At 37.1% G+C, this 27726-nt stretch overlaps 3 protein-coding genes across 8 annotated transcripts in view; 1 reads left to right on the top strand and 2 right to left on the bottom strand.

Moving 5' to 3' along the window:
• The first annotated feature begins 460 nt into the window (after positions 1-460).
• Positions 461-1529, top strand: Vps20 (vacuolar protein sorting 20). The gene is made up of 2 exons (XM_028304207.1): positions 461-937; positions 1057-1529. Exons 1-2 carry the CDS (start codon positions 635-637, stop codon positions 1372-1374), a joined length of 621 nt encoding a protein of 206 aa, XP_028160008.1. The 5' UTR covers positions 461-634; the 3' UTR covers positions 1375-1529.
• Positions 1530-2117: 588 nt separating this feature from the next.
• LOC114352571 (zinc finger protein 271) lies at positions 2118-24314 on the bottom strand. 6 transcript variants are annotated; one of them, XM_028304203.1, is made up of 22 exons: positions 23906-24314; positions 23605-23832; positions 23296-23455; positions 21091-21185; positions 20474-20548; positions 17586-17738; positions 16921-17118; positions 16270-16434; positions 15789-15919; positions 14858-14955; positions 14090-14228; positions 13329-13480; positions 12335-12502; positions 11528-11755; positions 10277-10457; positions 9315-9482; positions 8524-8691; positions 6904-7068; positions 6197-6351; positions 5666-5813; positions 5238-5319; positions 2118-5007 (listed from the first exon to the last, which is right to left on the bottom strand). In XM_028304203.1, the coding sequence occupies exons 1-22, from the start codon at positions 23963-23965 to the stop codon at positions 4882-4884; spliced, it is 3243 nt and encodes a 1080-aa protein (XP_028160004.1). In that variant the 5' UTR covers positions 23966-24314; the 3' UTR covers positions 2118-4881. The 6 variants fall into 6 exon arrangements, with proteins under 6 accessions (XP_028160004.1, XP_028160003.1, XP_028160002.1 ...); XM_028304202.1 differs by having other exon boundaries at positions 21043-21185; XM_028304201.1 differs by having other exon boundaries at positions 2118-5004; positions 21031-21185.
• A 2599-nt stretch (positions 24315-26913) lies between these two features.
• LOC114352620 (uncharacterized) overlaps positions 26914-27726 on the bottom strand; it is a 68487-nt gene continuing 67674 nt past the window's right edge. The window contains exon 2 of the mRNA XM_028304282.1: positions 26914-27200. Within this exon, the coding sequence (XP_028160083.1) occupies positions 26914-27200 (287 nt within the window). The remainder of the gene's footprint in view (positions 27201-27726) is intronic.

Below are 27726 nucleotides of genomic sequence, written 5' to 3' on the forward strand. Positions count from 1 at the left end.
GACCAAACAATATCAAAAGAGGCACAGCAGAGCCCCGATTACGGTAATTTTTAACGTCTCGTCTCCAATCCAGACGCGCTTCATCGATTCTGCGATACGATTAAGATTGGAGACGTTAAAAATTACCGTACACACTACACGGGGCTCAGGACTGTCACACGTATAATACTCACGTACATTTACATTAGACCTAACATTTTACTAAGGCGTTGCTCGTTTTAATTTAATTTCTAATTTGCACGTGAAGTGGTCTCCAAAGTCATGTTAATACGTCACTTTGGCGTAAATGTCTCAAGAGGCAGATTTGTGAATGCATGCCTTATGCTCAGCGCAGTTATTTTTATGACCGACTTTTAGGCGTACGGGTGTCGGGTACCGATCATACGCTATCCCAACGCTTTCAGCACTTTACGGACCGCAGCCTGAATGTGATGGGTTGTTGTGTGACTATTTGTCAGTGTATATCTGTGGTGTATAGTGTCAAACTGTCAAAATATGAAATGTCAATTTCTTATCTTCCTTTCTGTACCTGTGACAAAAATTATTCTTTCCTTTCGAAAAAGAAATTAAACAATAATTTAATTGATGTGTTTGTAAGCCTAAAGTGTAGTTTTATAAAGTAGTAAATCATAAAATGGGTGGTCTGTTTGGTAAACACAAAAAACAAGTGAGCAGAGTGACTGAACAAGATAAAGCTGTTTTACAGCTCAAACAACAGAGAGATAAGTTAAAACAGTACCAAAAACGAATAGAAACCAATCTTGAGAAGGATAGGCTGCTGGCCAAAAAACTTCTTAATGAAGGCAAAAGAGACAGAGCTAAACTATTGCTAAGAAAAAAGAAATACCAGGAACAATTACTACAGAACACTGATACGCAATTAGAAAAATTAGAACAGCTTACTCATGATATAGAATTTGCGCAAATCGAAATACAGGTCTGTATCTTGAATTTTTATTGTCATACTTGCTGCTCTTGGTTGCATCTTAGTAATAGTAAACTTTTTTATGTGACTGTTCCCAGAAAGCTTTTTATAGGTTTTATTTATATTTACAGGTATTAGATGGATTGAAGACCGGTAATGTTGCGTTGAAGAAGGTTCATGATATACTCAGCATAGATGAAATTGAAAAAATAATGGATGAAACTAAAGAAGGCATTGAAAAACAGAGAGAGATAGATGAAATGATTTCTGGCCAGTTGACGGAAGAAGATGAAGAGGAGGTTGAAGCAGAACTTGAAGCCATTCTCGATGTCAAAGATGAGCTACCTGATGTGCCTACAGACAAGTTACCAGAGGTGGACAAAGAAAAGGTGCCAGAGAAGCCGCGTAAAACAAAAGAAAGTCCATCCAAGATTGCAGTCGAAGCCTAGAGAAAATGTTAAATATTTTTTATCAACAGTCCTGTCAGTGATTTGACTGTCTGCAGTGATTTATATTTTCCTTTTTGTGCTATAATTATATTACTGTACATAAATTAATTTAACTCATAAGTAAAGCATTATATATTTTTAAACTATCCTATTTATTTTGCTGTTTTATTAGAACTTTCTCTCATCTGTCTACAGTGATTCAAAACCTTTGTTAAAGCGAGTTTAGTAGTAGTCTTTATTCTTTAGCTAAATAATGGAATGAATGATACAGGCATAGTGCATAATAAATTGAGTAGGTATGTACCTACTCAGTTATGCGCTATGCCTTTATTTTTAACTAGCTTTCGCCCACGGCTCCAACTGCGTGAAATTTAGCTTGTCACAGACTGTTATAAATTAAAGCTTACCGCTTTGCGATCAATTTGCTAAAAAGCGCAAATTACTATTTTCCGCCAAACGCATCCAATCATACTCAGTTTCATCAAAATCCATTTAGTAAGTTCTGCGTGACAGTAACAAATTTCAATCCAGACGTCCATACAAACTTGCGAATTATTATTAGTAGGACTATTTTGAGCAAAAAGGAAGCTCTTGAATCTAGTTAGTTAATAGGTAGGTACTATTTATTGCTTATAGGTGCTATTAATTAGTTCCCTATTAGTTTAGTTGGTGAATATGCTTAATCAGGTACTTGAAGGAATAAAACAAAGAAATTTTCTCCATTTTTTAATCTCATTCATATCAAATTACTGAACATAAATTAGCTTTTAGTACACTATTGTATCTAGAGATTTAGACTTCCTATAAAATATAAATCAGCGTGGCACCATTGAAGATAATTTACCTTTTGGCTGACATAATAAGTTATCTCAATGATTCATCGCACCTTAGAAAAATCTTACTACAACCAGACGATTCAGAATCGTTTTAATCCCGTTTTTGTCCTGTAACATTTTAACCACAATCCAGACATTGTTAACATAATAATAATAAGTAATATGATATAATTTTATTAGTCTTAAGTTTGCTACAAGGTAAAACTAATAGGTTACAGCTATTTCTGTACAAGTAAATACAAGCTATATTAATATAGTTTTACAAGCTGTGTTATAATAACCACGGAAGTGATTACAACACCACTTCACGCACCTGGTGGTTTCGCTAAGCTAAGCAATACACCCACCAGCTCTCAACTTTATACATTTCCTTAATAATAATTAATGAAAGATTTATCACACTTGTACTGTACAATCATGGCAAAGAATATTATTAATTAAATTTATTTTAGCTGGACCGTACTAATAGCTGTGGAACAATAATAAGGAGATTTTTATTGCCCAACAATCATAAACACAATATTATGTAAATAAAACCTAATGGGGAGGGAAACTGCAAGGATCATTTATGTCGATACTAAAGAAAACTTTCCTTATAGTGGTCCCATTAACATGGTTAATAATAAAGAAGAAACTTAATCCAATTATTGTAAAAGTTTCTAAATGTGCAAAATTTAAGTAAAATCATGTACCACAATAAATTGTAAAGGAACTTATACCACATTCATGTCATAGCCCCTTTCAATCTTAGAAAAACATTCATGATTTAATTACTTCACAACGAAAGAAATTGAAGTTTCATGAAGAAGGAATGTATTTTTTTAAATTTTACACCCATACAATACAAAAAAACAAAATTCTAAATGGAAAATGAATACAGCGTAAAGATGTCTAAAAATCCAAATGTTTGTATTAAATAAAGCTACATTAGATTATTATTTACATGGTTAAAATCAAAATAAGAGTTATCTGGTAACCTCTATGCTATTCCTTTTTTTATTAACATTAAAAACTAATTTAAATGGATATTTTGTAGTTAATTGGTAAGCGTAAAACGATTTCTATCAACTTGTTTAATGCACATTAACTGTTTTGTAAATTGTTTTGACATGTCTAATGGAAGTTACAAATAACATTTGTAGACTATTTACATGAACACGTTATGAATAAAGGCAAACATTTTTAAAGGGTAAATAAAACAGACAATTTATTTGCCATAAATAATAAATAAAATAGAACTTTCTTTATAAATAAAACTATTTTTAAGAGGGCAACAATAGGTCGTTTTCTATGAGAAAATATGTAAAAAAGATTTAAAAAGAATGCACATATCTTAGGCATAAGCAATCTTCCTTCAGTGATGTTTATCGAGTAGGCATTATTTACTGGCCATTATTAACTCAAAATCAGGGGCATGCGGTGTATGTGGGAAATTAGGCAGTGCTGGTGTTTTATTAATTGAAAACAGTGGTTTTAATTTACCAAGTACAAATGACAGCACATCTAGTTACACTTTATAATATTTAATGTAAATATTAGCAAAAGGTGCTACTTTGTCACAAAAATCTATTGCTTGATAATTTGATGTGCTTGTAACCGTACATACATAACTACTGCCTGTCTCTAAATAAAACCACTGCCAAGATATCATTTGCTCCAAGATATCAGGTAAAACGTAGTGTTTATATCACACTTTATTAAAAAATGGTTGATCAATGCTATCAACTTATTACATTTGTCTTGAACTTAAAAAAATAACACAGAAGAAATTATCTGGATTATTTAAAAATCGCAGTAATGTTGTAGATAGCATTCATCATCTTACACAGTCCCAAAACAGTATTGGGCCAGTCATTTTCTTGATCAAAAAATAAATAACAGGAAGAGACCATGATAATTTGTGATATTCATTCTGTTCAAGGCTAATCAGTCCGTCAATAAGTTAACTTTCCTATTAAATTTTTACCCAGGCAAAAACTAAATCACCACCATAATTGAAATTTGGCTAATATGGAATTTCCCCAATAAAAAAATATGGCAAATGTGAGAAAAACACAGCTCCTTTATAAGCTTGGTATAATGAAACGGCAGCTTCAAGTTCGGTAGCGTGATGGTATCCACAATCACAGTTTTAGCATTACTTGCAAGGTCTTAGTCATGATAATGAGTGTTTTCAACTTCAGTTTGTGTGAAGCACGATGTTGTGTTCACACAGTAATCACAGCCACGGCACTCACGCGTCTCACTATGTCTACAAGATTAGATTATTTACGCGTTCACACTGTATACTGCGGTATGGTTTATGTACAGTAGAGTATTCACACTATGTACTGCGGTTTAGGAGTGCGTGAGGGTTACTACACCATTACGTGAGTAAATCGGCACAGCCGGGCGTTAAATAGATTTAATGTGAATGTTCAGCAAAAATGCCGCTCGGCTTCACTGCACTTATGTATTATAATTTCTTCGTGTCTTTGTTTTGCGAAAAATACTGCTATGTGATGTGATGTGCCAATAGTTTGACGGCAATGTTACTTGTGTGTAGTAACCCTAACGCGCAGATTATCACAGCATAGGCTCACTGGTTCCATCTTCACTACAACACAGTGTAGCCGTCGGCTGTATCGGGCGCGTCCACCCCAGCCGAGGGATGGAGCGCTATTTGGATGTGCTAGTAGTTGACCGTGACCGGGTGGTGCGCTATCGACGCGCCAGTATGGTGCTGCGGCGCCGAGTGCGTAAAGGTTGCGCCCGCGACCGTTGTGTTGTTAGCCGCAGAGGCCGCTCGGACTTGCTGCTTTGGAAATTGAAATGTTAATTTAATAATACTCAAGTTTTTTATTTATTTTAGAAGGCTGCTTGAAGGCTTACAAAAAATCCAACACGCCAACAGTTATACAATCATGGAAATAATATAAATTAAAAATGTGTTGATGTTTTGATGCATTGCAATTATTTGATAGATATCAGCATACGATTTATTCATTCTTACAATATAGTAAATATCTGATACTAATGATAACTCACCTGACTTGTTAGTTGCATCACAGCTACATTAGTTTCACTTTGAGTGACATTTGTGTCTGCTGGCCTATTTTCTGTACTCAATCTGAAATTAAACAAGGTAAACAATATAGTGAACGTGAAATGTTACGTTTATATTAGCTTATTTTGTTTAAAATAATTTTTTGTGTAATGTTTCCTTTTGTCCCAGTAGGCATCGAAAACAAAACACGCGCGGCGTACCGCCGGCGGGTTTTAATCCACAAGGGATTCACGAGAGAGTAGTAAGTAACGTACGCGTACAATGGGTTTCTCTGCGTATGTAAACGACAGTGTTCGACTCTGAGACAAGCTAAATTACACCAAATTTTTGACGACATTGAGTAGACATTGTTTTAAATGCCTTCGCGAAAAAAGCTTTCTGTACCTAGTACATTATTATGTGTGTTTACCTAATTTCATGCTTTCTCTCCGGCCGTTCGGTCTCCATCTTCTCGCACTTGGTGCAATCGGTGCTGCACTCGTCGCCTTCAACCGACGCCTCGGCGCTGCCGCCTTCCGTCGCGTCCGTGTGCGTTCGTCTATGCGCCACCAGATGTCCTGGAAATAGTTTATTGTGATTAAAATAAACAAATTGTAACGAAAGAAAATCGCGGCCTTTTTGTAACCTTTCTTTGACATATACCAGACCTGGCCATATAAAAAAAGAAGAAGAAGACTTTGACATTAGTGTCATTCTCGAGAACGTGCCAGGGATGATAAGCATTGTGGTTGAAACTAGAACGGGTGGCGTGAATCACGGCACCGCCCTGTTTGAGTTCCACGCGAAAATATGTAGGTAATTTAAATAATTAATTTCTCAGCCTTTTCTTGATGGATTTAAAAAAAAAAACTTCACCGTCTTTTTAGTTATGGTCTATGCAGTGAAATACATATAATGTTTTCAACATCACGAAACTTCTCCATTATTAATATTATCTCACCTTTACATAAGAAGTCCTTAGAGCACACGTCGCACCGATACTGGCGCACGCCGGCGGCCTTGTGCGATCGCTCGTGGAATATCAGGTTGCCTTTTAGCGGGAACGTCTTGCCGCATTCACCACAACTGAAGGGTCGGTCGCCGCAGCTATGCGATCTGATGGAATTGAATTGTTTAGCATTATATCATAGTTCAGGGGTTCCCAAACTTATATTGTCAACTGCCCACTTTAAGGATACATGATTTTTTTAACGCCTCCATTTGTAGTCGAGAGTTCGCTCAGTAGATGAAATTACAAATCGCCCAAATCTTATCAAATCTTCACAACTCCCCGATTTCATTTACTGGGTCTCTTACCATCCCTCTTCAGGCCTGCAGCGCCCACAAGGGGCGTTATCGCCCACTTTGGGAAAGGCTATCATAGTTTAAGAAAAACCGTTGTTAAGGCCTGTTATAATACGTATGTTCAAGGAAGTATTCGTAAATAGGTAGGTTCCATAATATTAATACTATCCGGTTATTATAGCAAAGAAAGACAGTAAAGCATGGTACTGTGAGATTAAATTGACAAGATATTCGGCTTTCAGCCGTAATTGTTTAGGACTAAACGTTGGTTTGAAACCTACTGACCTAACCGTTAAAACACTATATTACTGGCATGAATAAAGAGTCTGCCTAGAGTATATCATTAATGTTTCCAGTACTGACCTCATATGCATGACGAGCTCCTTCTTAGAGAACAGTTTGGAGCAGATTTTGCAAGGGTGCGGTTTGTCGCCCGTGTGTTGTTTCAAATGATTCGTCAAGTGCTCCTTACGGGTGAACGTCTTTTGACAAAACTCGCAGCGGTGGGGCGACTCACCCGTGTGGATTCTGAAAGTGCATGGACATTGGTAAGATGTTTTGCAGGGTGATGATGTGCGAGGAAATGGGATAACTTATTGGTTTCAATTAGTATTTGTGTATAAATATCATCAGATTTAAAAGATATACAGGGTGACCCATTGATGGGTGATCATCAAACAAAAGGCTTGATTTTACTGTTCAAAGGCAAATGTATTTACTTCAATATAGCATTCAAATTACAAATCGTTGAGAGATATAAACTGAGACAGTGTGTGAGGTTTGGAAGCAGCACAGGAGGGGTGTTTTTGACATATTATGACGTGACAGAGCATACAAATCCGAAATGTTGCTGATATTTGCCGTAACAAAACACCCTCCCGTGCCCCTTCCATACCTCAGACACTGACTAGAGTTAAGCGCTAGATTTATAGCCGCTTTTTAGTACATTTGCAATCATTATTTATTTGAAGATAACATTGATCTCAATTTAAAATAAAGATGTGTTTATTTTGAAGTGTTGAATCATCTCGGCGACTTAGGGCCAGTTTTACCTGTTCCTGATAAAGTTTCAGATAGGTAACTGACATTTTAACAAGTATAGACTGCTGATTACCGGTGACTTGGTCTGATATCAATGAAATTGTATCTTTTCTGACAGGTAAGTTCCTAATCCTATCCTTTATCAGCACATAGTAAAACAGGCTCAAAGCCTATAATTTGGAAATCGGACATAATGAACAAAGATTACCGGTAATTTCATCTGTCAGATATCTCTATCTGAGACCTGTGAAATCAAAAGTTACACCTTTATCTGGCCGATAAGTTCCTAATCCAAATAAGGCTATCAGGGACTTTATAACACTGTGTGCCCATATTTAAATACATAGTTTATTCAGTAGACCCTTTCTAAGGCGCCTATACACGTCCCATATACATATAGCTTGCTTTTCTTCGGACAAAATATGGGCTGGTGCCGAGAAGAAATGGCGGAAGAAACTCGGTCACCTTTGTCAGACTTTTTTTTAAATAGATAAAGCAAATGCAATGACGACTAAATACAAGGTGATCGTCAACAAGAAAGGATAAAGACTATCACAAGTGGTGAAACAGACCCGGCGTTTCATTTGTTTTTGTAACGATAATAATGAATAATTTCACCAAACTCACAAATCGACTTTATAGCAAGGTCAAAGCTTTTATTCAGTACACTTGCCAAATAGTTTGCCCTACCATCACTTCGGGACAATATATGAGCTGATGCTGAGAAGAAATGGCGAAAGAAACTCAAGTGGTGATCAGGCCCTAAGCATATTATATGATTCATGAAACCAGACGAGGTTTATTACTATTGACGGGATTGCTACCATGCACCTTAATCTCGAGTTTCCGAGTTAAGGTACATGGTAGCAATCCCGTCAATAATAATTATTCTGTTAGTGACCATGAAAGTTTAATAAAACAATTAAAGAGGTTTCTACTAACCTGACATGGTTGGTCAAATGCTCTTTCCTGGAGAATGTCTTAGTGCAAAAAGCACACTTATGTGGAGTCTCGCCGGTGTGTTGATGCACGTGGTTGGTGAGATGCTCCTTTCTCGAGAACGACTTGGTGCAGTAGGCGCATTTGAAGGGGGTCTCACCCGTGTGTTGTCTGTAGGAAGAACATAACTGGTAAGTATGAAATGTGCAAGGTTTTATATAGACCTACCCTTAAACTTCTACTATGGACGAAATTATAGCATGTAACCGTACACGGCTACTGCAATTTCAGCGGCTAATAAAGTAGCCGAGCAGATAGAATTTCGTTCATTGACCTTTTTAACCTACTGCTAGATGTTATAATCATTTTAGCAAGTTCCTACAAAATACGCGCACACGAAAACGCTCGTACCGACATGCGTAATGGTTTAAGATATCTGCGACAGGCAGCCGCAGTGAGTGTGCGAGTGCGACAGCAATATAATATGCGACGCGCGAACGATAAGAATGGGGAGCTTGGGACCACTGTTCGAAATTCTATCTGCTCGGCGACCGGACTTAAGATGAGCTTAAAGAATGTGACGTCATTCGTCGCGAGGCAGTGCAAGTGGGGATGATGCCTCAATCTGAGGCACCCCGCGTCTTGAGGCAAATTCGTCCCCGCGAGCCGAGCCATATTGTGTCACTTGGCACAAGGCAGCCTCTCAGCCCAAGGCTGCCTCTAGTGGATAACGATGCCGTTGTTCAAGACCGCGTGTGATGTCAGCGCCTTTCGCTAAGCTACGCTGCACGTACCGGGTGTGGCTGACGAGGTGCTCCTTCCTCGTGAAGCTCTTGGTGCAGTAGGTGCAGTTGAAGGGCAGTTCCCCGGTGTGTTGTCGCACGTGGTTGTTCAAATGCTCCTTGCGCGTGAACGAGCGCGGGCAGAACGTGCACTTGTGTGGCGTTTCTCCCGTGTGCTGTCTGCGCAACAGAGTACATTCCGATTTGTATTATTGTTACAATGCGCGAAGATAGCGCGCGCTTTCACTCTTTCACGACTAACTACAGGCAGGTATTTGAGCGCAATCTGACACAACATCAAGCGAAAATGCCATATAGGGTGGTACACACTTGCCTAGTAAGTTTAGTCTTTACAAAACAAACGCAAAAACTGTATCTTGATATCGATAACATAACGCGGTCGTAATTTTGGTATTCAAGTATAATCGAGTGAAAGGCCCGTTAATCTATCTTCTTAACACTAAGTTCTGCTACAATGTGACCGGGGACGGAATTGGTACGTGGAACTGCGACCACAAATCGGAATGCACAATGCTGTGCTACTGTTGGTCAGGGAAACATCACACAAATGCCGTCTGGTTTAACAACCCATAAATTGTTAAGGAAAAAGTGACCTTACCTACCTTCCAGAGAGCAGTAATGACGCTAACATGCAAAACTATATCGGGAGACATGCTTCGGGGTACTATAAATGAATCTAAAGACGGTCAGTATTTAGGAATAACCGTTTATAATACAGGAACCTTGTAGCACAGCATTGTTTATAAATAGTAATTTACAAAAAGTTTTATATTGAATATATTGAACTTGAGAATATGATACAGTACTCATTGATGTTTCTAAATATTTCGAAGTTAATTATCAGCATAATCATGATTTGTTTTTTTTTATCCATATAATAAAACAAAAAGAATGTTTTAAAAATAAAAACGAATCGACGGTCAAAACTTTACTTGAAACAAATGAAACCTTACCTGATATGGTTTGTCAAGTGTTCTTTTCTTGTGAACGATTTGGAGCAATACGAGCATCGGTGCGGGGATTCACCCGTGTGTTGTCGCACGTGGTTCGTCAGATGTTCCTTGCGGGTGAACGACTTGGTGCAGAACGAACACTTGTGCGGTGATTCGCCCGTGTGTTGTCGTACGTGGTTTACTGAAAGAAAAAAGAAACTGGTTATATAAATTGTAAGTTTTTCTTAGGTTTTTCGTTATTTCTAGCAAAATTTTATGTAATGAAATATTTTCAGATGACTGAATATTTTATACTCATTACTTCTTTATTGGATTGACTTGAAAAAATTGCACAGTCCCAACTCGGGAAAATATCTATGTTAGTTGTTCAACCTCTAGGATAGATTAGTCCACAGACTGAACTTGTGTGTACTTTGTATGAGATTGATTACATCATCATTAACATTATGAGCCTGTATCTAGAAGTAAATAGCTGAAGGCCTCCATAAAACCACAGCAAGTCGTTACGACTACAAAGTAACGTGAACGACTTGGAGCAGAAGGCGCAACGGCTCAGCTCCTCGCCTGGTTAGTTTAGGAGCCAGAGTGGCACCTTACCGAGGTTGTCCTTCCTGGTGAACGCTTTGGGACAGTATCTGCACTGCATATAGTTGACGAGATGTTCCTGCCGCGTTAACAACTTGGAACAGAAATAGCAGCGTTTCGGCGCCTCGCCTAGTTAGTTTAGGAGCCAGAGTTGTTTATTACCGAGGTGGTCCTTCCTTGTGAACGCCTTGGGACAGTATCCGCACTGGAAGGGCGTCTCGCCGGTGTATTGCCGCACGAACGACTTGGAGCAGAAGTAGCAGCAGTGTGGCGCCTCGCCTAGTTAGTTTAGGAGCCAGAGTTGTTTATTATCGAGGTGGTCCTTCCTTGTGAACGCTTTGGGACAGTATCCGCACTGGAAGGGCGTCTCGCCGGTGTGTTGTCGCACGTGGTTCACGAGGTGCTCGCGCCGTATAAAAGACTTGGAGCAGAAGTAGCAACGGCTTAGCTCCTGGCCTAGTTAGTTTGGGAGCCAGAGTGGCACCTTACCGAGGTGGTCCTTCCTGGTGAACGCCTTGGGACAGTATCCGCACTGGAAGGGCGTCTCGTCGGTGTGTTGTCGCACGTGGTTGACGTAGTGCACGGGCCGCGTGAACGACTTGGAGCAGAAGTTGCAACGGCTTAGCTCCTGGCCTAGTTAGTTTGGGAGCCAGAGTGGCACCTTACCGAGGTGGTCCTTCCTGGTGAACGCCTTGGGACAGTATCCGCACTGGAAGGGCGTCTCGCCGGTGTGTTGTCGCACGTGGTTGACAAGGTGCTCGCGCCGCGTGAACGATTTAGAACAGAAGTTGCAGCGGTGAGGAGACTCGCCAGTATGCTGGCGGACGTGGTTCAATAAGTGTTCCTTGCGGGTGAATGTCTTCGAACAGAAGTCGCAGCGGTGTGGGGTCTCGCCTGGGAAACAAATGACGAATGGAAGATTTAGAGACAAAAGAACATCGGACTGATTGCGGCTGAACTGACACACTCATAGCATATTTAGCTCAGCCGGAGGGGACGACTTAAATCAATTAAATCTTTCGTTTGAAGTAAACATTAAATGTAAAAGTAAAACAGTATTTTTTTAAATAAAGTGCTATCATAAAACAGTGTTGTAGAATGTTAATGTGACTGATTATACTGATCAAAAACATAGTTCGACTATTCCAAAAATATGTATGATTAGTCAATTAATCTAGCAGATATTTTGTGATACTTCATTGCAGTTAGCACAAGATTAGAAATAATGTTAGTTGCATAGGAACGAAAGGTAGGTTAACACACACAAAAGATTCTGATTTCTGAGCTAAAACATCATTAACAACCGGGGTTTGTTAGGACATCATAAGATGCTCATGCGTTTTTTTACAAAAGGTAACACGAAAGGAAATTCCAAGCCTGACACCAAGGAAAGATCAAAGGGTGCTTCCTAATGGCAAGATTGACGCGGCAATCAGATTAGCAACATCACTGGTTTAATGAAAACATACTAACCGGTATGCCACATTATGTGATTGGTGTAATGTTCCTTTCTTGTGAACGACTTGCCGCACAGGTCGCATCGAAACGCCGTATCGTTTGTGTGCGATCTCATATGGTTCACTAAATGCTCCTTCCTAGTATACTTCTTACCGCATAATGTACAATGGTGTGGAGTTGCACCTATTGAAGTGGGGCAGAAAATAAAATGTTAGCATTCAATGATGCAACTATATCTCTCGACATTTTATAGTACATTTACTATGGTCATTTACCGTTATTACGGCAAGGTATGTTAGTATTGTAGCAATTTGTATACATTGGGAAGCTTATAATTAGTTTAAAATTGCACTGTTATTTAAGATTTCTTCGATGAATAGTTGAATCATTCAATAATACTTCTACTTTCTGCACCACTGGAACCAACCTTTGTATAGGTGCAGGCTTGGGTATTCCATAAAAATAAAAAGCATGATGTAAAATAATAAGTGAATGATTTAAGTAAGGGTCACCTATTTGTGTTAGTATAAATAATGATAGTCCCGTATGTCTAATGTTACTGTACTATTATGTTGACTCCAACCAATAATAAAGTAATAAATTATCAAAGATTGTGTAGTCATGACTGTGTTGTGATTCTGCATAAATCATACAGTCTATCTTTGTTCTCTGTACAAATTATATTTATGATGATAAAAACTAGGTAGACCTATCCTGAAGCTTTCCTACGAATATTTTCGTTTGTTTTCTGACTATTGATACTTTTGAATTTGAGTGTCAAAACTGTATACTGATTTGAATCAATGGCCAACTGATATGATGTAGTGAGTAATTATTGAAAGCTATGTCACTGAAAAACAAATCTATTATTACAAGATCTGTAGTAATCAAAACAGTAGTGTTTCTAATACCAGTACCAGTAAAATGGAATAAAGAATAAAGCTCAAGATTCGAAATGTGGCGGAAAGTTATCAAATAAAAAATGTGCTGTATTTTCAACTAAACATACCCGTGTGCCACATGACGTGGTTCATAAAGTGTTCTTTTCTGGTGAAACTTTTCTTGCAAATCTCGCAGCGGTGCGGCGTCTCGCCCGTGTGTTTCCGGACGTGGTTCACCATATGCTCCTTGCGGGTGAATGTCTTGGCGCAGAATTCGCATCTGCATAAGATAAACGACCGATGTTTAAGTGAATACTGCACTAAAAGTCTAAGGCCCAGAACAGACGGTGAAACGCAACTGCAACTGCTAGTTACTTTTGAGTTGCATCTAAGTTTCTGCCATAGCGTCCGTAGAGAGACCACATATGACGCGACCAGTTTGAAACTTTCAAACAGTTGCAGTTTCATTGCAGTTGCGTTTCACCGTCTGTTCTGGTCCTAAGGATTCTTTAGTAGGTACTCTCATAATTATAATCCTAGGAGTTTGTGTTTTAAAAATGTAATGTGGCTGATGAAAATATTTATTTTGTACTACCAATTATTCAAGAGTTTAAGCAGCAGACCAGGCGCAGATCAACTATGGTGGGCATGATAGGCATGCCCACAACCTTACTACACATATTGTGACGTCATACTTCCACGGTCTATTGAGATAGATACAAAAAATAATTTAGGTAAGTTAGCCCCACAACTTTTTTATGGTCTATATGGACTGGATCCACGCTTAGTAAGACTCGGAAAACGGGTGAACATTATTCAATCTGACCCACATTATAATGTGCCGTCGATATTGCATACCCTAAGTAGTCAGCAAGGTATAATACATTACCTGTATGGCGTTTCTCCGGTGTGGCTGCGCACGTGGTTATCCAGATGCTCCTTGCGCGAGAAAGTCTTGTGGCAAGTGGTGCAGGCGTAAGGCTTGTCTTGTGTCAACCTTTTTGTGTGTCTCTCAGTGGGATCCCCGGCTGGGAAAGTTTCATGTTCTATAGTATCTGTGTTAGCAACACTAAAAAGCTGTACTTGTTTTGTAATTTTTATGTTTGCATCGTAACTTGAAATAGACGTGTAGATCGTATCATCCACGAAGACGCGCCCCTCCATTTAATAAATTAATTGTTCCGCTAAGTTTCAGTGTTATCGGTACACGCTAAATTATCCATGAGTGCACACGCACATTACAATAATGACGCTCGGATTGCTTGGATCAAACTCCCCGTACTACCCTCGACAAAAAATTGGTGGGGCGGGTCTTCGTGGATGAAACGATCTATAGTAATGTGACAAAAGCACTTAGAATTTGAACAGGTAAACTAGACTTATTTGCACTCGTATTTCTGACATTGAAACTAATATACTGTAAATTCTACTAAAGGTATAGCGCTTAACAGGGTCAGTGCCTCAGGCACGGGAGGGGTGACATTGACATATTATGACGTGACAGAGCATACAAATCTGGAGGAGATTAGAAGTCTCGCTAACGTTTGACCGTCACAAAAACTCTCTTCCGTGCCACTCCCATGCCTCAGGCAGACCTGGTGTCAAATAAACTTTTTATTTTTTAATAATCTAGTAAAAGATTATAAAAAACACTTACCAAGATGACACTTCCCATGTCTTGATAATTCGACCGGATTGGCAAAGGCGGAACCACAAACTTGACATGTAAATGGTTTACTCTCCCCGTGATATCGTCTACATAAGCAAATAATAACTTGAACACTAGATCTTTTAACTATCAAGAGCCAAGACTTAAATAGTGAAGAATCAGGAATTCAAAATGTTGTTTTAATCAGTAATCAATTTGCTCAATGACAATCCACATAATATATTCTAAGTATTAAATAAATTATGATGCAGCAGATTCATTATGGTATTAAGAAAATAAAGAGGAAACAAATACTTGAGACATAATTTAACGTTAAACCTCGTGTGTTCTAAAGTATCAAGTTTACTGAATAAAGTATTCACATTCAATCTTAAAAATCGTGTTGCAACTACAGACAAGTACAGACGAGGTTTAAAAAAGGTATATTTACACATAACGACGCGACGTGTGACGTATTTGGTTTGTACTTTGTTAGGCTAATGATCTCATACTGCTAGTTGCAGCAGCAGTGTTTGGATGTGACACGTCAAATCATGTAAATACACTTTAATAGCTGCTCCGGATGACGCGTTTTTACTCGCGCGATAGTGTAGTAGAAATGCCTTGCCTATGAGAACTAAAAAATTGCATGTGGATAGAATGAAAAACGCGTAATCTGGACCAGCTCTAAAGACTGATTTACACGTGTTAAGTAGATAACTAAACTTTAACTTATTTTTTCGGGTAAGTTGGTGGGCGGGGCTTGTCACTTGACACGTTTTGACAAGCAGTTTCATAGTAAACAAGACCTTAACGTTTGGAAATAGACTTAAAATTAAGTTAAAATTTAGTTATCTACTCAATACGTGTAAATTAGCCTTAAGGCGTAACTCACACATAGAACATGAATGTGTGCATCGCGCCTAAACAGCATGCTTACCTATGGACGATCAGCTGATATCGGAACTGGAATATCTTGCCGCAGATATCGCAAGCATGATGGCCTGGCGAGGACTCCGCTTCTGACATTCCAGCGCTTGTTCCGGCCTCTACTTCCACTTCGCTTATCACCTGATGGAAAAGAAAAGATTGTAAAGTATCAACAATACCGGCCGTTAATGTTATGCTATTCTCGCGATCTGTCATAATGATATCATAAAAGAGCTCCCGAGATATAAAGAATCGATTTAGGTCGTCTCAAGTACGCTATTTTAAGAGGTCCTGTTGTAAAAATGATTCTCTTGCCTCTGAGATTTGCTTTTGAATCATTTTACATATTTTAAAGTGTAGTAGCCAACTTCACTCGTGTGAGTCTTATCCTATAAATAATATCTCAACTTGGCTTACGTCGTCTTCTAGAGTAAACCTACAGACTCAAAAAGCCTTACCCGATTTATGACTTCAATAAAACTTATACAAACCTTAGCCTGAGGCTGCCCGTCCGCGTTCAGTTTCCCGAACACTTCGTGATAGGCCAGCAGTTGTGAGAGGTCCTCCACATTGACCTTGTACATGGCGTGGAGGTCATGCTCGTTGGCTCCAGATATCTTCACCACCGCGCCCTCCATCCCCATTGCGTTGACACTCTGTATAAAAGTGGACTTTATTGAAGCTATATAAGATATACTTTACTCTAAATAACTTTACAAAATAAGACAAACTTTATCATCATTACACAACAACCCTTTCTAATATAAATACTTGCATTACTGTTATTAGTAGGTATGTTTACTATGTTTTCTACTAGGTATCAGGTAATCCAATAGTGATAATCTTTTGTAAACCTTTAAATTAATGCCAAGACTTAATAAGACTTCTCATTCCACCTTTAATTTTTGCGTTAATGATACATTTCATTGATAAATAGTTCATTTAACTAGATCATGAAACAATGGGCTAGTCATAGCTGCCTGAGAACCGAAAAAGGTGGAAGCAACGCAAAATACCCACTTTCAATATACCAACGAAGAGAAGAAGATAGCTGGCAGTGAATAAAAAACAGAAGATGGCTTTTTTATGTCGTTCCACACAGTATATACCGCCACAGGCTGAAATTATGATGATTGACATACCTTTAAATCTAATCCTTTTATGTCCTTGATTTCAGCATACTGCGCTGTCTCGATTTTGCCGACGCTTTTCTCGTCTTTCACTATGAGCTGTTCGCCGGCGCTTGCTTCTATGGAGGTTGTCCCGTCCGGATTGTGAGTCACGAGAATATTCGCTGGCTCTCCTGTAGCTTGCTCTATGCGGACTACGCTGTCTAACACCTGTTAACAAGAAACGATTAACTAACTGATTATTCTAAGTAAAATAGAAGAACCACCATTAGAGTAGTCGTAAATTTTGAACCTTATTGCTTTGACATAAGATCGAGAGTTACGCAAAATGAGAGGACTGTTCTGTACAGACTACAGACCATGCTGTCTATTAATAGGAACAAACTGATTAATTAATTGGTAACTGTGCTTAACCTACGCGGAATAGACAGTAGATGAACATTTCTTTCAGTATAGCAGTCTTAAATTTTGAATCTTATCGCCTTGGCTTAAGATCGAAACTTTTTAGTTAGTTTTGAGTAAAAGCAGTTTCAGAAGGAAATCATTAGATACAACATTAGTTAGAGATCATGATTAGTAGGATAGATAGGATGTTTAGTTTACTTTTAACATTTGCCCCATTCTCCAAATGTAAATTAGTCCCTATTAACACAAAAAAAATAGTAAATAGGTGTCACCTGCTGTCCAACGATCTGTTGTAACTGGTGCACAGTGAGGGTGTGGTCTGTGGGCATTTTGATGGCTTCATGGAGTTCCTCCTTGTCGACCAGTTTGCCGCCTCCTGGCTCCACCACCGTGACAATTCCATCTTCACTGACTGTCAGCTGTATCTATAAAAAAAATTGTGGTCTTAGACATAGTTCACTAACGCCCGTATTCACAAACGATGCTTGCTTAAGTGAAGCAGCAAATCGAACACACAGCATTGAATAGAGCTCTGTGATTGGTTCGTGTGTCACCCTGTGCGTTCACGCGCACTGAGATCTCATAGTAATGATTGTGAATACGGGCGTTATATAAGTTTTTGTCAAACCAAGTTTTACTATATTGATTGAGTCTTCTTCATCTGAAACGTTATATTTTTACATTTTTCCTTTGCGTGAAAACGGAAGAATGATTTGGTGAAATTCGAAGTTTATTCAGGAACAACGAACCAAAGGAATACCCACAAGTTTGTAAAAGTTCTCTTTAAAAAGTTAGTCTTTGTAGGGTAGCAAAATTCATGATTTCTTTTCCTGTAAAATATGTTGGTTTGACAAATGTGCTAAATGTTTCATATTACATGCAGCTTACGTTTTCTCATGCTAATGTGTACATACATATTATTTAGTAAAAAAATAAACTCCTAACATACTATCGTACAATATGACGTCATTATCTCTTGGAAAACTAGGGTAAACCGTATAGCTATTGCCCACTTAAAGATTTCAAACACATTGAGATGAAAAATTAAAGAAAGTATTTTAATTATCGACCATTTATGACTTTTTTCTTATAACTCAATAAACTGTTAAACAGAATATTAACAGTTTTTAGTTAAAACTTACGTAACTTAGAAAATATTGAAATAAATTTAAAATCCTCCAAAAAGTACAGTCATTGCCCATTACTCACACTAATTGCCCACATCAAAGCACAGTAATTGCCCAGTATCTTAAAACAAAATTATCAATTTTAAAATGACAAAATAGGCTTTAAATAAACAAAACAAAACATTAATCTTAAATTCTAGTAGTACAGTCTTCTAAATTTCAAAATAAATTGCGTTTGGCCTTATTAACATATTATCAAATATTTCTTGAGCTGATGTTGATGAGTCAGAATCGGTAGAGACAGAATCATCTACTTCAAAACATAGATGACGCAAAAATTTGAATTTTATATGTAAATTTTATATGTATTTATTTTTTTATCTTCTTTGATATCAGTTCAAGTGGTTGCTCAGAATGTTCAATTAGCTGTTGGTTATTCTTCCCTAAAGTTGTATCTATTTCCTTACAATTAACATTTTCACTAGTAGATTTAACGTAGGATTTTCATTTTTTGTATTTGCGTTTGAATTTTTATCAATTTTTTCAAGCCAAACCATATTTTTCAGCAATTTATCTTGTAGATAAATTGTTGGATACATCTTGTACAGCTTCGATCGCTTTTTGCAAATTTTCTATGCTATATTGAACTTTTGGAGTCTTTGGCATACTGAAAATGAAACATTAAAAGCCATTTCAATATTTATGCCTGTAAATTGCAAAACAAGTCTAGCAATGAGCAACTTAAACACTGCTACTGCATGGTGGCAACACTCTAATAATAATTGCCCTGGGCAATAACTATACATTAACATATGGCAATAACTGAAATGATGGTGGGCAATAACTAAAAATATACAGATTTACGTGCAGTGATTACCCACCGTTAAAATGACCGTTAGAAATCAAATTTTATCAGTTATTTTCATTGATAATGGAGAAAACACTTATAATTTCATCATAACTATATACCATTAGTTGAATATAAAATAACTTGCAAAAAAAATTTAACCTCTAAGAAAGTAATTCCTTAGTAAAATTGTTAAAGTCTTTACCTGTTTGAGTAACATTTTCACCCGTCTTGACAATATCCGCCATAACTGTTTTTTTTTAGTGTTTCCTATTGTAAATTTTAAATCTACTGTACATTGATCTCGGAGCCATCTACTTAGTAAATTCAAATCTAACTAGAGTGATTCAAAGTCAGCACCTGACAATATTATTCTTAAAGCGGGCAATCACTACCAGTGGGCAATCACTCTCTGGTTTACCCTACAATATTGATTTTATTAATACAATAGGTATAAGTTCTACGTTTATACTGAAATAACAATATTTACATCATAAATGCAAAGTGAATGGTGTTATGATGTAGAAGACATAGTATAGCAATCTACGATTGCAGAAGCAGAATGCACAAAATATCTAACATTACAATGTCACTATCATTTTTTGATCTCTCAATGGAAAAGAAAATAGACAAACTGCAGGTCACGTAATTACGATAATAAACGTAAAATCATACCAAATAATAATATAAGTGCTTAAACATAGAACAAATATATCAAACGACGATAAGACAGTCAAGGCTATTTCTTTAGAAATGCAAAACAAGCATGCCTTTATTGTTTTAATGTGGCATTAATATTTGTTCAATACAAATTTCGTCATAGTCTATTTTGTTTTTTGACCACGTTTTTAATGTGTATTTTAACTTCATACCCAAATTGGTTATACAGTCAGGGCTTTTAAAAGTTAGTTACATGTTTTATAATGAAAAAGTATAATAATGAGGTCTCCTGAATTACTTCAAGAGACATAATGATCTTTGATTTTAAATTCTACTGTACCAATATTTAAAAACAAAGAATCACAACTACTTAGGAATCATAGATGATCTCACCTCGCTGACCTGATGCTGATGATAATGTAAGCAGCGTGTACAGGAACATTTGATTTACAAGTGCACAATAATGTATGTACATAAACATGAGGAACAAACTTGTGTAAATGTTTAAACAAAAAACAAAACAAACCTGCTGATTTGAGTGATCCGGACGGGCAGCCGCCATTAGTTGCTGCTGCATTAAGTGTTGTTGTGAATGATGCCCCTGTACATACAAAAATATTTACTTTAACCCCATAGTCTCACTATTTGAATATTATAGCCAATTTATTAAAGGGACTGTACAGTTCAAGGAACATCAATCACAGACCATGTAACAAAAAAAAAATAGATGATTTAGCTAACATTCAAATAACCTTTATTATGAGTAGTATTGGTCATGCAAAATACAATCTACTGAATATTTACTTAGTACATGCACCAATGGTTGCTAAACATTTACGTCTAATGTTACACTTATGAATTGAAAAAAAAGAAAGTTAAAATAAGAAGACAAGTCTAACATTCTCATTACAAAAAGATTTCTGATTAGAGTTATCATTAACAAATGATGCAATATTTTGTTAACGATATCCGACGCATGCTCCAATACTAACCTCGTAAGCTCAATATAAAATTCTATTCAATATCTATCATCTACACATCAGCAAATGTAATTAGCATTCCCGCTAATAAAGAGATTGTTACCACGTGATTTACCATATCAATGTTATGGTGTTGTACAAACTCGACCCGGTTATTGGGTACCTGCTGGTGTGGTTGGCCCGCACTAACTGTGACCTGAGCAGCGTTGGCCGCTTGCTGCGCCAGCTCCTGCTGTTGGTTGTGAGCCACCAATGCTTCTGCAACAATTTAAACAATTCCAGACTTTAAAAATGTGAATTTACATTATTTTATTTATTGATTGCACTTATATTTATCCTAGTCCCACTTAACACCAGGTACAATTTGGTCAAATAGGTACCTGCCTTGTTATGAAAAATTAAAAAAAATATTTAGAAACTAGAAAGGAGTGGAATTCATTGATGCGATATTTAGGCGTAGGTATTTGTGAACATAACTAGTACAAAATGTAAATGTCAATACTTTTATTCACATAGTAGTTTTCAGATAGCCTTGCTTGATATGCCTAAAGTTCCAACTAAGGTTTCTCTGTTAAGAAATTAGCTATAGTACACAACCAGACCTAACCCTAATATTTTTGGAAAGTATTGTTTATGTTTTATCTTGTAAAATGTTTTAGGCTCACTTTCTATAATCTAATCTCACAACTTATTCTAGGAGGGTCATTCCATCGTTTCGGGTGTTACGTTCGTACACACATATTCAACAATTTCATGTATTTTGAAATAGTATTTTAATAATGTTAGTGCCTTAATCTGTCCGTTTTTAGTTGTTTTATTTAAATAATAAAGTTTGTACAGCTTAGAATGTAGGATAACGAAAATATGAGTCGAAAAGTGTGCGTTTCGGGCGTTACGAGATTTTGCCTCTATGTTCCGACTGTCGCTGCATTTACTCGAGATTTAGCGAATTTTCTTAAGGAATCATACCTAAAACTTACAGGACTTCTAAAGTATGAAATTTACAAACCATGTAACATACAATCACTGTTAAATAAAACGTTTTACTATTTTTTTATAAATTTTTTCTTTGTTTCGGGTGTTACAATGGTTTTGTTTCGGGTGTTACGAGTACGAAAATTGAACGCGTTTTATCGATAAAATCGGTGTTTTATTAGTATCTAGGTCCTACAAAATAAAAAGTACAACAAATAAACACAATTAGAGCGAATTCTGGTTTGAAATAACGAAGCAGCTTTTTTTTTTAAATATACAAAGTTCAAGTTTTACAATTTCCTCAGAATATAGCTTTTTCCATTGTTTTTGGCTTGAAATAGCATTACTTTAATTTCTAATTACGATATTTATTGGAAATGTCAAACATCGACACTTTTTAGCAATACCTTAATTTTAGTGTTAAGTCGACATTTCAAAAAAGTCTTAAATTGAGAAATATGACTCCTTTTCCGATTCCAGCGCTAGTGGGAGGTCAAAGGACCCTCACAGTAATACTTTTTCACTTCTCCAAGCAATATACACACAATATCGACACATAAATAATAATGTAATACCCGAAACGTTTCGGGTGTTACAGTTTTTAATCATGAAAGAAACATACTAAATTAGTATCATGCTCAGATATTAGTTAGTATTTGAAATCATTACTACCATGACCTTACTTTTACCAAATATTGTTAACCTAATCCATGTGTAAGGTACAATAATAAAACAAATACCTGTTTTTCTGTTTCGGGTGTTACATCGCCGAAGTAACAAGAAAACACACTTAAAACTTGATGGTTATCAATTTTTTTGGGACTATGACGTTATCTACCAATACTATGATAAATACCCTCGAATCATATAGTGGCAAAACGTTTCACAGATTGATAGTTTTTTTTTAATCGTATTACTAATAATTAGAGAGAAAATGATCATTCAGACAGTTGACTTAAGTATAGACTTTGAAGACTAATAACTTAAAAATCACTTGTTTCTTTCAGATTTTTTTTGTTGCACATTATAATTTGGAATGTATACTTTCAAAATTCATCAGATTTAATGCGAAAAGAACATATTTAGTTTTTCACCCTCGGTAACATTTGTCATGGAATGACCCAGGAGCTTAATTAAGATCAAGGAAAACAAAAATAATACCATTCAAATCAAATGTAAAACAGATGATCACAACAAATATTTTAAGCTTGACAATCACTAATTGACCCAGCAATTATCATTATAAGGGGAAAGTTGGTGTAGTAATTTAGAAAATGATGTAACAAACTGTTAATTACTAAAATAGGGCTTGTCATCTACACTTGCTGAGTACCTAGATTTTAGTTTTTTTACTGGCCAGTATCAAGATTGAAGAATAAGCAGAACTACATACCATGTGTTTGTCCTGATTGTGTTGCAATAATTTGAGATACAGGTATTTGTTGTGCTCCAGCGGCTGACACTGTAACTTGCTGTTGGCCTCCATGGTGCCCCAAAATGATATTTGGATCACCATTGAGTATGCTAGCATGTTGACCTAGGTCCTGTAACAACTGTTGAAACGGAATTAAGTTGTTTTCTTGAATTGTTCACAATATATCAGAAAATGATATTGATTGATCTATGAGGAAGTTTCAAGATTTGGCATGAGGAAGTTTTAGATATTAATTAGATGTGTAGTATGAAGATTTCAGAAAGTTACCTGGACTGGTTTCCCATTTTCAATCCTGGCGCCAGTAGGCAAACCGTACACGGAAACTTGTGGTATAGGTCCGGGAAATAAATTTGTAAACACCCAGTATTTGGCGACGCTAGACAAAGCGACGTTCACGGCCGCGGAATTCACTCGCAAATCCGTCGCAGAGGTTGTCGCGGGCAAATTATTGCCCTGCTGCTGTTGCTGCGCAGATTGAACTCTCTGGCTCTGCGACTGTAACACCAAAGTCAAAATTTGCTCTCCTACTCCGAATTTCGCACAAAAAAACTATAAAAACTCCACGAACCTCCGAACTTCCAGGAGGTTGGCCACCACCCGTATTCATACTATGGTGTTCAGGATTCATTGTTAGTCCTCAGATTTCTTGATTTATTTAACTTTCACTAAATTATTTACAACAACACAACATTTTCTAAACTTTACGCATCGGCATTGTCATAATTTGACTGTCATCGAAATGGAGGCGCGGGGGACGCGACGGGCCGCCATTATGAAACTTAGCGCACAATAACATTTTCTTAGACGATTCTTAGAGCATGTTTTGTAAGTCCATTTTGGTTAAAGCTATAACAATAGATGAATAAAGTTTGCAATTACACGCGTAATTAAAAAAAACGAGAAAATTTATAGGAATTTATCAACTTTTTGATAAAACACACATTTCGTTGCACACATCCACGGATAGGAACGAACGAGTGAATGAATGATTATTGAGTGAATGTACGATAAATGTCTAATCCACCATATCTGTGGTCTAATCTGTGAATGAGTGAGTGAATATTTTCATCTGTCATTAAAACAATGCTACCAACCTATAGAGAGAAAATAAAAAAAAAACATTATTTCTTTGTCTATGGTTAAAAACTTTTCAGCCTCACTTGTGACTTGGCCAATAGAGGGCGACAGATATGATTTTTGTAATGTGATTAAAATTAATTTCTAGTCTTTTTTATCCGGCCGCGCGATGGAAAGAAGGGTAATGTGTTTATTTGTAATAATAAAATTTGACTTTTCGTTTCTGTAAAAGAAACGGCTGGAAAGATAGGGACAGGGTTTGTTTTAAAGAGTGTTTGATTTTTATTGGACAAATTAACTAATTATTAACCTCTCCTTTTAAGCTAAACAAATGCTCGGCGGGAATCGAACCAGCGCGGCAGCGTACTTAGGATTTCAATCGACAGTCCCCCACTATGCCCACTAAGTAAATATTCGATCAGCTGTGCTACAGTAAGTTTGGTTTTTAAGAAAAACTTCCTTCTTACCTTACTTCCTTCAGCTTCCTACCTTATCAACGATCAACGAATGATGAAAGTGAAGAAGATAGGTATGTCGAAAATGTACATATGAAAGTGTACATATGAAAATAGATGAAACTAGACCTATTTTTATCGACAAAAAAGAGGTCAAAAAATTTTTGAGTTTTTTTTAAAATTTTTTATCGAATTTTTTTCTTCCAATTACCTATTGTAAAGAAAACGTAATAACTTTTAAACTAAGCGGTATATCCTGATAAAATAAAAACAGTAATAATGCTAAATAACAGGCGATACTAAAAAAATACATAAAATACACAAAAAAGGCCATCAAATAATAAAAAATTATACTTTTTGAAAAAAATCTGCTTAAAAATTCGTGTTTTTTTGGTTATTTGATCAATTTCTCCAAAAAATGGCCCTATAACCGGTGGTTTTTATTACTTTGTATTATTCTCTATCGTATTACCTTCGTAAAACCAAAAATCGCATGTCCCTATCCCTATCACAACGTTTGCAATGATTGTTTGAACTAAGCCTCTCCGGGCGCGCCATTCAACGCTTCGTTAACAACGAAAATGAAAATGGCTCTAGATTTGTAATTTTGATAAAGACAAGTTAGATGTCAAATAAAAACAAAAGATTTCGAAGTAACACAAGCATTTTAGTTAAAATTAAAATTGTCTCTACCTGTAGCGGAGAATAATGTTGTGGCAGGCCTTTGTTCAAACGATCATAGCAAATGTTGTGATAGGGATAGAGACATGCGATTTTTGGTTTTACAAAGATAATACGATAGAGAATAATACAAAGTAATAAAAACCACCTGTTATAGGGGCATTTTTTTGAGAAATTTATCAAATAACCAAAAAAATACGAATTTTTAAGCAGATTTTATTCAAAAAGTCTCATTTTTTATTATTTGTTAGCATTTTCTGGGTATTTTATGTATTTTTTCAGTATCGCCTGTTATTTAGCATTATGACTGTTTTTATTTTATCAGGATATACCGCTTAGTTTAAAAGTTATTACGTTTTCTTTACAATAGGTAATTGGAAGAAAAAAAATTTGATAAAAAATTAAAAAAAAAAACTCAAAAATTTTTTGACCTCTTTTTTGTCGATAAAAATAGGTCTAGTTTCATCTATTTTCATATGTACACTTTAACGTGACTCACACTGTATATTAAATCTAAGGGTAGGGACAAATTTTGCAGTGTTATGCGAAGTCAACACTTGTTTAGGTACAGGCAGATCTATCATAACTAACTACAATAGATAAGTAGATAGGTACTACTTAGATAATAAATAAAAAAATGTTTGGTGGTGATTAGTCAATTTACTTCAAAATCTAGGGTAAGTATGTACCTAACTATATTGCGAGTATACCTAAGTAAGTAGGTACGAGTACATTTAATATTAGAATTATATTAATTAATCCTAAGTTTTAGAAGGTAGTTATTCTTTTATCTCTTCATCTACAACGACGAAACTCTTGGCTTGCATCTCACCTGATGGAAAGCAATGATCAGCGAGCTGCACCCGGAATCCTCAACCACAGAGGAACTGGCTACCTTACCTAGGCTCTTACTACTGGAACATAACAATACTGATAATATTATTGTTAAAGCAAAAGCCTTAGGTAAGATGGTGGTGGCTAGCCAGGCGGACTTTTTTTTTTTTTTTTCGTCAGGAAATGCATGAAATTGCATACCCACTGGCCCGGGGGAACCAGTGGGTTATGTAAGGCTCTCCCTGCCAGATGGGCAGGGCCTACTCACTAAAACCTGACGGTGTCCTCCCGAAGTCTTTGGGACGGAGCTGCGAGTTATTGTCCGAGCTAGACGGCCTAGACATTCTTTCGCGGCTCCGCCCCAGACTGTGGCTCGCTCTGTTGGTCTGAGCAAGCGACGACTGGCTTCAGGGGAGTAGTACCTCCCCTGTTCTTCACTAACGGTGCGCGTGAACACATACGCGCGCCGCCGCCGCGGATCCTCCTTTAGCGGCCACCAAACACCCCCGTGTCTAGTGGCCGAGGACCCTTAAGAGGGGGCATGGAGATGGTAGTGTCTCCTGCGGTGTCCTGGACGTCGGCGACGGTTCGGTGGAGCGTCAGGCGAGGCCTCTCGCTCCCTCTCCGCCGCTTCTTTCTGCGACATGACCTCCTCGCAGAAGTGGAGCACCGCATGCCATGCATCTGGGCTCTCTAGCATACGAGGCAGGATGGCCCGTAAGGAGAGATCTTGTCCTACCTGTTCCACGAGGATTTCGCGCTCTGCCACCCAAGCTTGGCACACTTCGAGTGTGTGCTGCGCGGAATCCTCAATGCCTTCTCGACAATGCCAGCAATTGGCACTTTGCTTAGCCAGGCGGACTTAAACCAAGCTCTACTTTCCACCAACTAAACCGAACAGAAAAATCTGCCCCTATTGGGAATCGAACTCGGGACCCCTGGGTCTGAACTTCTGTTCTGAAGTATGTTTTCGTAGAAATACCTCGTACGTACCTACCTATTTGGCGTACCTGTCTATACAATCAAAAAACAATGTATAATCATCTATGCAGTCAACGTAAGGCAAAATTACGTTATTAGTTACGTTCCGATTAACAATTGTGACAAATACGATTATTTTGCAAACTCCTTATTGCAAAATTATTACTTATGGTAAACACAAGAAAATCCTTAATTTATTTTTGTTTTTTGTGCGTGTAATATATTAAAGTTCTGTGGTGCAATGCATTCACAAGGGTTTAGGTTTCTGAGTATCGATCTTTAACGTGATAAATATTTTTGGGAAAAAATTGAATGGTTTTGAAAAGGTTAAACTCGATAATATTATTATGGATTATTGTTT

The sequence above is a fragment of the Ostrinia furnacalis genome, unplaced genomic scaffold (genome assembly GCF_004193835.3).
Source record: "Ostrinia furnacalis isolate ACB-3 unplaced genomic scaffold, ASM419383v2 OfSCF1409, whole genome shotgun sequence".
In the NCBI taxonomy this organism is placed as follows: domain Eukaryota; kingdom Metazoa; phylum Arthropoda; class Insecta; order Lepidoptera; family Crambidae; genus Ostrinia; species Ostrinia furnacalis.

Coding starts and splice junctions, on each gene's coding strand:
- Vps20 (XM_028304207.1), top strand. CDS start 635: ATGGGTGGTCTGTTTGGTAAACACAAAAAACAAGTGAGCAGAGTGACT. Junction 938..1,056: donor TTGCGCAAATCGAAATACAG/GTCTGTATCTTG, acceptor TTATATTTACAG/GTATTAGATGGATTGAAGAC.
- LOC114352571 (XM_028304200.1), bottom strand. CDS start 23,965: ATGAATCCTGAACACCATAGTATGAATACGGGTGGTGGCCAACCTCCT. Junction 23,456..23,604: donor AAAATGGGAAACCAGTCCAG/GTAACTTTCTGA, acceptor CCGTTTCAACAG/TTGTTACAGGACCTAGGTCA. Junction 14,956..15,788: donor TATCAGCTGATCGTCCATAG/GTAAGCATGCTG, acceptor TTGCTTATGTAG/ACGATATCACGGGGAGAGTA.